Raw genomic sequence first — 13587 nt, 5'->3', positions numbered from 1 at the left:
TTACTCAAGGGCACACTAGTAGTGGTGTGGTTTCAGGCGGGATTTGAACTCACAACCTTCCGATCACAAGTCCAACTCACTATCCACTAGACCACCACTACCCCCTTTAATAAGTTATATATAAAAATAATTAAGTTATATATATTCTCATGCTAAAATCGACTGTAAATCCAGATTTTAAAGTTGATATTCTTCCCCGTGGAGCATGCCCCCATAACCTGTGCCCCACCCAACATTTTTATCACCAGCCGCCACTGGCACACACGCAGACACACGCACACAGGGGGGTTGGATCCCACCTTGCCACTGAAGCTCTTGCGGTGGTCTGACAGGGTCTCTGGGGCCATGAAGGCAGGAGTACCAGCCGTGCTGGAGAGCAAGGCGTCGTTGCCCTCAAACTGGTTACTGACGCCAAAGTCAGCGATCTTCACGTGCCCGTCGTCCCCCAGCAGCAGGTTGGACGGCTTGATGTCCCGGTGGACTATCTTCTGGTAGTGCACTGTGGAGAAGAGAGAGAGAGAGAAAAAAAATCTTTCTTCTTCTATCGCGACTGCCAATGGCCCCTGGCCTGAGCTAGATTACTCTTCCTGCTACGACTGGTGAGATTGATGATTCACTTGCTTAGTCCAATGTATTGATTGTAAGTCCCTTTGTGTAAATTGTAAAAGAGAGAGAGAGAGAGGGAGAGTGAGAGAGAGAAAGAGAGAGGAAGAGAGAGAGAGAGAGTGAGAGAGAGAGTGAGTGAGAGAGAGAGGGAGAGAGAGAGAGAGTGAGAGTGAGAGTGAGAGTGAGAGAGAGAGAGAGAGACACAGAGAGAGAGAGACACAGAGAGAGAGAGAGAGAGAGAGTGAGAGAGGGAGAGGGAGAGAGAGAGGGAGAGAGAGAGGGAGAGAGAGAGAGAGAGAGAGCGAGATAGGAATAGGTCTGCGTCCCACTCAGCCAGAGGGACCAGGGTTCTGTTCTTCTACAGGCCATGATGACACAGCCTTTGTTCAAACAATCTAAGCTCTTTCAATTTGATCTTTAATTTCAATTTAATCACATCTCGCATCTCACTCTCCCCACAGAGAGCGGGTCGCTCGCCAAGATGATTTGTGCGACGGTGAAGACGTCAATGGGTTTGACCTGGGAGTTGATGGAAGTGGGATAAAAGCTCTGTGCGTTCTGCAGGCCTCGGCTGACGGCCGCAGCTCTCGGGCACCGCGGCTCAGGGAGACAGGCTAACCCCCACGCCCATTGGCTGAAGAAGCCGTCTTCTGATTGGCTGGAGTGGTGCCCCTAAGTGGCCTAATCAAAATCTACACTTGAAAAGCCCTTGAAAATGTGAACGACTGTTTGGCCTGATGACGGGGGAACAATAAGGACAGAAAGCAGGGAGGGTTTGAGGACTTCAATCAATATGCTGGGGGACGACAGACTCGATGTTGCCTGATAACATTTACATAGGGCTAGCTTTAGAAGCTGTTAGCTCAGGAGACTGCTCCAATATTGGGAGACCATTGTAAATGGACTGCACTTATATAAATGGACTGCACTTATATAGCGCCTTTATCCAAACGGCCTCTCATTCACCCATTCACACACACACCAATGGCGAGGTAGGCAAGCTACCATGCAAAGCGCCGGCCCGCTCACTGGGAGCAATTTGGGGTTCAGTGTCTTGCCCAAGGACACTTCGACATGTGGCCAGCCGGGGCTCGAACCTCCGATCTGCCGACCTTGCGATCGTTAGACGGCGGCTCTACCTCCTGCGCCACAGCCGCTCCATTGTGAGTCATAGAAACAGCACACCGCTCGTCCTACGTGACACAGCATAGCCTCTCCTGCCATGCTAGCGGTGCTAACAGAGAAGCCTATATTGATGTATTGATTGTGCTCCGGCTCTATGAGGCGAGTCACCCTAAGCTAATGAGGACACAGGCAACGGATAGCCTCTGATTGAGCCTGAAGATCAATAGTGATGAGGAGAGCATGTCACATTAGAGCCCCCCCCCCCCCCCCCCCACACACCCCTCTAGGGACTAGACATCACTGGGGGGGGGCGCAGAAGGGTCAGATGGAAAAACACAGACAGGAAATGGGAACTCAAGTCTGTCAGGCACCCTGCTTGGTCATCTCAAACATCCTTTTTCTGAGGCGAGGAAGAAGCTGCCAGCCAGCGCAGCTCTGTGTAACGACAGACAGACCCAGCAGTCTCTCTGCACTGAGCTTTAGCGACACACAATGAGCAACACACAATGAGCCACACACAATGAGCCACACACAATGAGGGACACACAATGAGCCACACACAATGAGGGACACACAATGAGTGACACACAATGAGCCACACACAACGAGCAACACACAATGAGGGATACACAATGAGGGACACACAATGAGGGACACACAATGAGCCACACACAATGAGGGACACACAACGAGCCACACACAATGAGGGACACACAACGAGCAACACACAATGAGGGATACACAATGAGCTACACACAATGAGCGACACACAATGAGCAACACACAATGAGTGACACACAATGAGCTACACACAATGAGCTACACACAATGAGCTACACACACTGAGCAACACACAATGAGCTACACACAATGAGCAACACACAATGAGTGACACACAATGAGCTACACACAATGAGCTACACACAATGAGTGACACACAATGAGCTACACACAATGAGCTACACACAGTGAGCTACACACAATGAGCCACACATAGGTAGAGTAGTGTTGGATCTAATGGGGTTTTCTAAAACATATATTCTTATGTCACACACACACACACACACACACACACACACACACACACACACACACACTCTCTATCTGTGTCTCTCTCTTAACAAGAGTATCAGGCTAGGTCACTGCGAAGGTCAGGATGTACCTTTTTGGACCTAAGCTGTTAGCAGCTGACACTACAAATAGGCAGATTCTGGGGTGTTATCTGAAGGAGCAGAGACGGTCCCACTAAGACCTTGGGGTTCGTAGGTGCCAGAGATGGCAGGGGAGTGTGAGGTAAGTCACGACGTAACAGCTGTGATAACATGAAAAGTACTTAAACCTGTTTGTGTTCAAGAATGAGTTGTCTAATGCTTGTACTCTGTTGGGAGAACCTATTTGAAGAACTAAAGGTGCCCAATAAAATATTTAGAGTAATCATTACGACCCGTGTTGGATCTCTATTCCTTGTCAATTCGTGTCTGCTGCACACCTGATCTATAGAGATGACACAACACATTTAAGATCACGAAATCCTCAATAGATTGATCCATTCCATCTTTTAGTCCAAAATGCAGCAGCGAGAGTTTTAACCAAAACAAGCAGACAAGCTCATATAACTCCTATTTTAGAGACTCTACACTGGCTTCCTGTTAAGTTCAGAATAGATTTCAAGATCCTTCTGCTTGTTTATAAAGCTCTCACTGGCACAGCACCAGAATATCTGAAATACCTTTTGCTAGCATATCAGCCCAATAGAGCTCTCAGGTCTTGTGCTAGCATATCAGCCCAATAGAGCTCTCAGGTCTTTTGCTAGCATATCAGCCCAATAGAGCTCTCAGGTCTTCTGACGCTGGTTTTCTCTGTGTACCACATGTACAAAAGAAGAGATTTGGTGAGGCTGCATTCTCATTTTATGCACCCAGATTGTGGAATGCACTGCCAGTTTACATTAGGGATGCAACCTCAGCAAATATGTTCAAGTCAAGACTAAAAACCCATCTTTTTAATATTGCCTTCAAATTACTAAATCATTAAATTAAGATTATATAATGATTAAAGCACTTTGAGCTGTAATGTTTGCAGGAAAAGCGCTATACAAATGTATTATTATTATTATTATTATTATTATTATTATTATTATCTTTGCTGGTACTCACAGTACTCCATGCCCAGGACGATGTCCCTGAAGTAGAGACGCGTCTGCTCCTCAGAGAACGGGCTGTCCGTAGGCACCTCCATCACTGGCCTGGACCAGACACACACACACACACACACACACACACACACACACACACACACGGGATATAGGTACAGAGAGACAGACACTCATCATCAATATAGTTTCATTCCATATGGTCTTTTCTGCACATATAATAAAATGACACGATAAAAAAAAAGAAGAAAAAAAGGACAATAATATTCAAGGATGACACACTGTGGGACATGATCCTCAAAAACAGCAACATGGAAACATATCCATGTCTAATATCTGGCTAGTTGTAGATAGGAATTCACACAGGCATGACCAATCACCCCATTCACCAGCCCACACATTACACACGGTTCTGAAAGAAGCCTTCTACAACAGCATGTTTGGATACTGGATTCTGATTGGCTAGCAACAGTGGTAAATATCCCAACAACCCACAGTTCAGACCGCATTTCCAGTATCCATGCGCCTCCCAATCAATCTGATTAAGAACACCTGTGCTGACCTACAATGCAATGGTTGATCTGGTTTATGGGACTATATTCTGTGGCGGAAGGATATAATATGTATTCTGAAACGATTAATGATTGTAAATACATGAATTTAATGTTACAACTGTGTATTTATTTGTTATATTATGTGGTGGCTGTTGTAGAAAAGCAATGTACCATTGGAGGGCGGGGGTTGTGGACTCATTTACAAGGTACAGGGTTTTCCCCCTTCCTCTCATGGTAAATTGCTTCCATAACCATCAGCTGCCATTTTAGTCAAAATGCCAATATACTCTGAGCATGGACGGCCCAGGATTAATTGAATTAATAGGCAGAGCATATTTCCATCTCCCAACAGAAATAGCCCCTTTGTAATTATGCAGAATGAAAAGCTCATCTATTCTTCCCCTGGCGGTGTTCAGGTCAGCTCCTGAGAGATGAAATAACCATGTCTCTCCTCTCCCAGTAACAGTGAGAAAGACTGTGTGTTCGCTATGAAGAGGTCGGCATTCCATTGAAACACAAAAATGTCACCTTTCAAAAATAACTGTCTTTTCACAAAGTCGTTAGTCTCAGATGAAGGACTTTTACAACGGAGCAAAAGAGGGGGATGGCTGATATCTGGACATGAAGGAGTTAACAGAGCCCAATCATTCCTGCTGCCTCTAGAACAATCCAAAGTGACGAATGAAAAACACAAGAAGCTCTTCACGGGGGAGTGGAACAGGGCAGGGACAGGAGGCCTGATAATGGTAATAACTGTCGAGTGCAAACACAAGCACATAATGAATCCCTTTAGAGGGGAAGCCAGCAGCCAGCAAGCTTGGAGTAATGAAGGAGAACACTGAAGAGAGGGGGATGAGGGGATGAGGGGAGGATGAGGGGAGGAGGGGAGGATGAGGGGAGGAGGGGAGGAGTTGAGGACAGGGGGGTCAAGCTTTAATTATTGATGAAAACAGGGCACATGCACACGGTACTCACCCCTTCGGCATTAGCTCAAACACTGTCAGGAAACAGACACAGAAAAGAATGCATCAATCTCTGTCTCCCCATGGAGCGACATGGGGCTGGGCACCTGACAGAGGGTGACAGTGTGGCCAGCTCCTTTCTCTAATACTGAAGAGGGACAGTTTCAATTGTACCCAGATCTTCTGAAGTTTACCATCGAGCTCTGGGGAATGTCTTGAGGTGTCAACAACTGATGTCATCAGTTCAGAGACTCGCTAAGATGAATGGTTGGTGGTCTCCTTATGGACAGGATCCTAGTTTACATATACTGTGGTTTTTAGGATGATATAGGTTCTCATCATTGTTGTGAGTAGCGTTGTTTTGTGATGACCGGTGGTCATGTCTCTCTCTCGCATTTAGCAGACGGTTTATTCCAAAGCTCTCTCTCTCTCTCTCTCTCTCTCTCTCTCTCTCTCTCTGAGAATGTAATAAACACATTTTCCTATTAAGTATTGTAATTGCCTTGTAATACATGTACAAGTCTACAGTATTATTAAAGCCTCATTTGATTAATTCTATTTGACCTTTCTTGCACTACAGAAGCACAGACTCAATTCGAGTCAGATTATCAATATCGGATATTCCAATCTATACTATCAAGAAAATATAGCCGAATGTCTCTATGGCCAAGCATAAATGTGGAAACAGATTTTAAACATGAATCCCTCTACAACACTATCATACAGCGGTTGACAACCAGAAGTCCTGACTGAGCTAAATAAGATGATTGAGCATGCTGGACAAGATGAGGAGGTCTGACGCCCGTCAGCCTGGTTCTCTCCTGCCGTGACCCACCAGCCCTGAGGGAAGCTCTCCCGCCAGTCTGAGCCCTGAGGTGTCGGGGTGTAGAAGAACATCTGTCTGCATTACTCAGCCTCAAGTCTATGACACACTCATGACGTCAGCTGGGCAGCCTGCTACAGGCACAGAGAGAGAGGAGGGGAGGGAGGAAGTCCAACGCTACAGCACACCGCCTCGGAAGTGTGTCAGCTAGTTGATTAGGAGGTGGAGAATCTCTGTGTTACGAGGGAGAGGAGATAACAGGAGAGGGAGAGGAGATAACAGGAGAGGGAGAGATGAGGAGAGGAGATAACAGAGAGAGAGGGAGAGATGAGGAGAGGAGATAACAGAGAGGGAGGGAGAGATGAGGAACGTACCCATGTGAAGGTTGTCCTCAGAGGGGTCGTCCAACACCTGCAACATCGACATCATGTCAGGAAAACATCCCATCTGGGCAAGGCATTGGTATTCAAACTTGAGGACAGAAGTATGCATTAGTGTTATTAAGAGTTCTTTTCTGGACTTCCGGTGGGCGGGCAATGGAGTAGAACGTGTTTCGCTTGAGCTCCCGTCGGACTTTTGTTTTATTTAATTTAATAAGCTTTCTACATGACAAAATACTGGGAAACCTGTCTCTAACATATTCCTAAAATCAAAAGTCTGTGTATTTAGGGGTCAATGGCTGCAAATCTGCGCAAATATAAGTACACTCCGTCCACTACTAGGCCAAAAGCCACCGCGACGCCGAGTCCCACAGCTACCCCGGCTCAGACGGTTCCGCCCCGGACAGACAGCCCAGTGATGGACGCTGAAGCGCTGAAAACAGAGATCCTCCTCTCGCTGAAATCCGACATTGCCGAGGTGATAAAGACAGAGATTAAAAATGCACTAGCCGAAGATTTCAACTATATTAAAAGTGAACTTCAAGCAGTAAAATCGGAAATCATTAACAATACTGCGGCGGTTAAGTCTGAGATTGACCAAATAAAGGCTACAATCACGGAGGTGGAGGGCGGCCTGTCAACGTGGTCGGACGAGGTGGTGGACCTGCGGACTACGGTGACGGGCTTGAAAGCAGAGGTAACCGGGCTCAGAGAGAGATGCGACGACATGGAGGGAAGAATGAGGAGATGCAACATCAGAATACTAGGGGTGGCCGAGACGAATGGATCATGCTCTACTGCATCGGTCTCGAAACTACTGAAGGAAGTGCTACAACTGGATAGAGATGTGCTTGTGGATCGTTCACACAGAACCCTGGCTCCGAGGGGACCGGAGGGGAAACCACGCGCCATCATTGCTAAACTCCATTACTACCAGGACTGCGTCGAGGTGCTGAGCTGCGCGCGCACTCGAGCTCCTCTCCGGGTCAACGGGCAGACCATCGCCATCTTTCCGGATTATGCTGCCAACGTCGCCAGGGCCAGGGCTGCGTTCACGGAGGTCAGGAAGCTGCTGCGCAACCGTCAGGGCATTCGGTATGGTATACTGTTTCCAGCCCGACTCCGCATCACACACAACGGAGAAGAAAAGGAATTCACAGATGCAGACAAAGCGATGGACTACGTTAAGAAGAACGTCATGCCGGCAACAGGTTCAGGGTAGGTCTCCCCCAGCCACAGACCAGTGGGTCTCAGTGGCATTACAAGACCAACTTTGACGGGACGATATCTGCTTAAATATATTACCATCGTCAATGCCACCCCTTTGTTGTTATTGTAGTTCTTCACAGCAGTTTATATGCAAGTGTTGAAGGAGACTGGACATATGTTAGTTCAATTTAAAACTTACCCCAAGGGGGAAATAATCTATCTGTTTATTCATAAGGGGCAGGGAAGTTAAAATTACCTGACCAGGAGACTGTTTTTATTTGTTTCTTAATTTCCACTGCGTTAATGCTTCTCTCCGATCCTTTTATTTATTTCTGCCTCTAGACATCATTATTATTACTCTTATTTCTTTATATACACATATACAATGTAAAATATATTCGACAATGTCGAAATTAAGGTTAATTTGTTTTACCTCAAGGTTCGACGGGAGCCTGAAATGTTAACAAACTACTCCTAGCTATTCTGTTTGGTACTATAACCAAGCAAAGGCGAACCCTCTTAAAGGTCGTTCGCACAGCTGCCTGTTCAGACTCGCAGCCTGGGACCATGTCCCAAAAGTCTGTCCAGACACTCATGTCGGTTGAGTGTCCGGATTTTTCATTTTTATTTCTATGTTCAGATCCCACTGTTCCACAGGGATCATACCGGAAGAATAAGAGCAACGTGTATGTTTATGTATTTTGTTTTCTCTTGCATTATTTTGTTTTTTTCCCTTATATGTACTCCCCAACTCCCCCACACCTCCTACCCATACCCACCCCTCATATATCCACACACCCACACTCACACAATCACACACATAGACACTGTACTACATGCAGTTCACAATCTTCTCCTATTCATGTGCCTATCCTTGCCATCACCATGCCTACAGGTAAAATTAAGATCCTCCCTAATTCTTACTCTGAACCATGGGATCACTTAAGGTCATAAGCTATAACGTTAAAGGCCTTCACAATCCTATAAAACGAAAGAAAATCCTTAATCAGCTAAAAAGAGCCAACTGTCAGATAGCATTCCTACAGGAGACCCACCTGTCGGATATGGAACATGAGAAACTAAAGAAATCCTGGGCAGACAGCGTGTTCTACTCATCACATCAGTCAGGTAGAAAGAGAGGAGTGGCTATATTGATACATAGGCAGGTTAACTTTACACCAACAACGGTCCACAAGGACATTGAGGGAAGATTCATTTTAGTGAATGGATCTATAGATGGGATACATGTATCCCTCATGAACATATATGCTCCAAATGAGGATGAGCCTGGCTTCATTAGCACAGTCATTAACACAGCAATACAACACAGCTCCGGTATCCTACTGTTGGGAGGAGACTTCAACTGTGTTATGTCCCAGCTAATGGATAGACAACCTACCTCCAAAACTCCCACTTCTAGAATGAGTAGAATGCTTAAACACTTGTCGATAGAATCAGGCCTAGTGGACGTTTGGAGAAGCAGATTCCCTAAAGGAAGAGATTTTACTTTCTACTCGCACAGACATTCATCTTATTCGAGAATTGATTATTTCTTTACACCCAAAGCAGAACTACACAGGATAGAAGACATAAAGATCTTACCAATTACTCTATCTGATCATGCACCTCTTGCATTATCATGGAACATAGGTCACAGGCCAAAAACCAAACAATGGAGATTAAATACATCACTTCTAAATGATGAGGAATTTATCACATTTGTAACAACTGAACTAAAGTATTACCTAGAAACTAACGACTCACCTGAAATATCACCTCTCATCCTATGGGACTGTGCTAAGGCATACATTAGAGGTCGCATTATCTCATACGCGAGCGCGAAAAAAAAGAATAGAGAAGCAAAACAAGGAGAATTAGAGGATAAAATAAGGCTGCTTGAACAACAGCATAAAAGAACACCAACCTCCAATCTACTTAATGCTCTCAAACAAGCACGCAGGGATCTAAATAGCCTAATCACTGAAAAGATTGAGGGCAATTTAAGGTTTACCAACCAAAAATATTATGAAAATGGAAACAGAGCAAGTAGATTATTAGCACTAAGACTAAAAAAACAACAATCATCGAATATAGTACAGAAATTAAAAACTCATAACTCGACTCTCACAAAACCTGATGAAATCTCAAGGTCTTTTGCAGAATTTTACAAATCTCTTTACAAAAATACGGACACCTGCACAGATGATAATGAATTGACAGCATTTCTGAAAGACATCAAACTAAAAGAGCTATCTGAACCTATGGCAAAGGAACTAGATGAACCAATTGAAGAATGGGAAATACAAGAAGTGATCTCTACACTAAAAAACAATAAAAGTCCTGGACCGGATGGGTTTAGTAATGAATTCTATAAAACATTTAAAGAGACAGTATGTCCCTTATTGCTAAAAGCATACCACCATACATTGCAATCTGGAACCACGGCCCCCTCATGGAGGGACGCAACAATAGTTGTAATACATAAAGAGGGCAAGGACCCCACCCAATGCCAATCATACAGACCCATCTCACTTTTATGCACCGACCTACGTATATTAACAGCCATCCTAGCAAGACGCGTCAATAAAATTATCACACAAGTTATCCACCCCGATCAGACCGGGTTTATAAAGGGAAGATACTACGGGGACAACATAAGAAGATTACTAAATATTATGACTCACCCTAAAGCTAAGGAGGAAGAAGCAATGATATTATCCCTCGATGCCCAGAAGGCATTCGATCGAGTATCTTGGCAATACCTATTTCAAACTCTAAAACGACTCAAATTTGGCCCCAATTTTATAAAATGGATTCAAACACTATATTCAAATCCACAAGCTGCTGTAAAAGTGAATGGATTTCTGTCGGACCGATTTACTCTAGAACGGGGTTGCAGGCAGGGGTGCTCTTTGTCGCCCCTGCTGTTTGATATCAGTATTGAACCACTGGCACAGCTCATTAGAGACGACGACAACATAAAGGGACTGACAATAAATGAGGAACAACATAAATTATCATTGTATGCAGATGACGTGCTTCTTTATCTAACTGAACCTGCAACAACAATCCCACGCCTAAAAGATCTTATTTCCAACTATGGATACTTCTCGGGTTATAAAGTAAATGTTGATAAAACAATGGCTATGGACATAGGAGGTAGAATTCCACAAACTATCAAAATCCAGAGTGAGTTTAAATGGCCCAAGGATGGTATTAAATATCTTGGCATTCAAATCCCCTCACTGTTAGAAAACCTAAGTGATGCAAATTACAAAAGCATAATCCAAAATATCAGTAAAGATCTAGACCGCTGGTCAACACTTCCCCTGTCTCTATTGGGCCGTATTGAGAGTGTACGCATGAATGTGCTGCCTAGGCTTCTATACCTGTTCCAGATGCTACCCATCGATATCCCCAAATCCACATTTGATAAGTGGGATAGACTCATCTCCAAATTCATATGGCAAGGAAGGCGCCCAAGAATCAGACTTAAAACACTACAACTATCTAAACCATATGGTGGGCTGAAGCTCCCAAACCTAAGATACTACTTCTGGGCGGCCCAGCTAAAGCCTCTAACAGCATGGATCCAAGACTCTTCATATACACGATGGCTCAACATTGAAAAAAGTTTATGTTCGATGCCCTTACAGACCTTGCCTTTCATAGATGTCCCTCTAAAGGAAACTCAACTAGGTGAATGGACCAGAGTCACACTAAAGATTTGGAGGAAAATAAAACTGTCATTTGGCTTACCTAAAGCAATCTCAGCATTATCCAATATTGGTCTTATGAAAAATTTCGAACCCTCCAATACAGATATAGGGTTTAGAAATTGGTCGGATCATGGACTTACTAACTTGCACCAACTCCATAAAGACGGTAGCCTTAAATCATTTGAACAGTTAAGAGAGGAATTTAGGCTCCCTAACACAGACTTTTTCAGATATCTACAATTAAGAAGCTTCCTAACAAAACATAGAGAATGGAATAAAGTCTTGGAGCCCACTGAAATCGAAGAGTTCTTGATAAAGCTGCAAAAAGGAAACGAGAATAAGAAAATTATAGGTGACCTTTACCAAAGGTTTCTATCCATGGATTTGAATAATACACTACAGAGGAAAGAGAGATGGGAAACTGAAATGAATACTGACATATCACAGGACATATGGGAGGAAATATGCACTGAAGCACACTTAGTGACCAATTCAAATACATGGAGGGAATTCAAATGGAAAGTGGTTATGAGATTCTTTAGAACCCCAGAAATAATGGCTAAAATGGGCCCAACACACTCAAATAAATGTTGGAGAAATTGCAGTACGCAAATTGGCAACCACACCCACATATTCTGGTCATGCCCCAAATTAAGAACATTTTGGGAAGAGGTGTTTGAGGCCCTTGAAGCAGTATTCCACCAAAAATTTACCAAAGATCCAAAGATGGCACTACTGGGAGTTATACCTGAAGGCATTGATGGAAGGGCAAGAATATATCTCTTACAAATATTACTAACGGCAGCAATTAAATGCATTACAATTAAGTGGTTAAAACCAGACCCCCCTACATACAATATGTGGACAGAGAAAGTATGGGAAATCTACCAGATGGAACAAATAACATACACTCTGAGACTCCAGAAACATCTATTTATTAAAAGATGGAGCCCGGTTATGTCCATATTAATACAGTGAACCCCTCCACACATCTCGACTCGTATATTTCTGTATTCTAGACTCACTTCATATCACTACACATAGATATATGCCTGCATTGCATTCACACACATACACACACACACACACACACACACACACACACACACACACACACATACACAACCCCCACCTGACCCAACCCCCCCCGACCCTACCCTTTTTCTTTCTTTCTTTTCAAAATCTTTAATTTTATTCCGTCATTGACATCTCAATGTTTTTGTTGATCGCTCTTTTTTGCTTTGTGTGTCATGCTTTGAACCACATCCATGGACCATATGTGTACAGCTATAAGAATGGAAAGAATTGTAGACAAAACATGACATGATTGTACAAGTTGTTGAAACTGAAATAAAAACTAAGTTCCAAAAAAAAAGAGTTCTTTTCTATGGGGGCATTCGATATAGCCTAATGCTTGTTTATTTATTTTTATTTAACTCCCGTCATTTATATATATATATATATATATATTATTTTATTTTATTATTATTATTATATTACTATTATTATTATTGTTATTTATTTTGTTATTATTATTTTCTATTGGCAATAGGTGTTTGGTTGATGGGTGGGTGGGTGGAGAGAAAAGAAAAACTAGAAGGACCTTCATTCCTTATTTGTGTACCCATAAATGTTGTACTGTATTCTACTTCCTTCTAATAAAATATTGTAAATTTTTTTTTAAAAAAAGATCCAACACCTGCAACATCGACATCATATCAGGAAAACATCCCATCTGGGCAAGGCATCAAACTCAAACATTGGTATTCAAACAGAAGGATGTATTAGTGTTATTAAGAGTTCTTTTCTGAAGAAGATGCCAGCTGTCTGTTCAGCCCAAATGGATAACAGGAGGGGATGTTTATGTTTTAAACTGATCTCACAAACCATCTGTGACAAATTGCCATAACACATTTGATGTTTTCATCCAGCATTAGGGTGGTAAAACGGTAATACAGTATACCGCGGGATTTGAAAATGCCCAATCAAGACACTAAACCCCAAATTGCTCCCAGTGAGCGGGGCCGCCATTGGTGTGTGAATGTGTGTGTGAATGG

General features: G+C 43.5%; 1 protein-coding gene across 1 annotated transcript in view; it reads right to left on the bottom strand.

Annotated features, from left to right (window-relative positions):
- The window catches only part of camkk1a (calcium/calmodulin-dependent protein kinase kinase 1, alpha a), a gene marked incomplete at its 5' end in the record, with an annotated part of 53684 nt that overhangs the window by 22000 nt on the left and 18097 nt on the right, over positions 1–13587 (bottom strand). The window contains 4 exons of the mRNA XM_080549394.1: positions 300–499; positions 3888–3976; positions 5413–5434; positions 6597–6633. Of these exons, the coding sequence (XP_080405520.1) occupies positions 300–499; positions 3888–3976; positions 5413–5434; positions 6597–6633 (348 nt within the window). The remainder of the gene's footprint in view (positions 1–299; positions 500–3887; positions 3977–5412; positions 5435–6596; positions 6634–13587) is intronic.

This window comes from Nansenia antarctica (assembly GCF_963989245.1).
Source record: "Nansenia antarctica genome assembly, chromosome: 20".
Classification (NCBI taxonomy): Eukaryota; Metazoa; Chordata; class Actinopteri; order Argentiniformes; family Microstomatidae; genus Nansenia; species Nansenia antarctica.
Note: the sequence above shows the minus strand (reverse complement) of the source record. Positions and strands in the feature narration are given on the sequence as shown.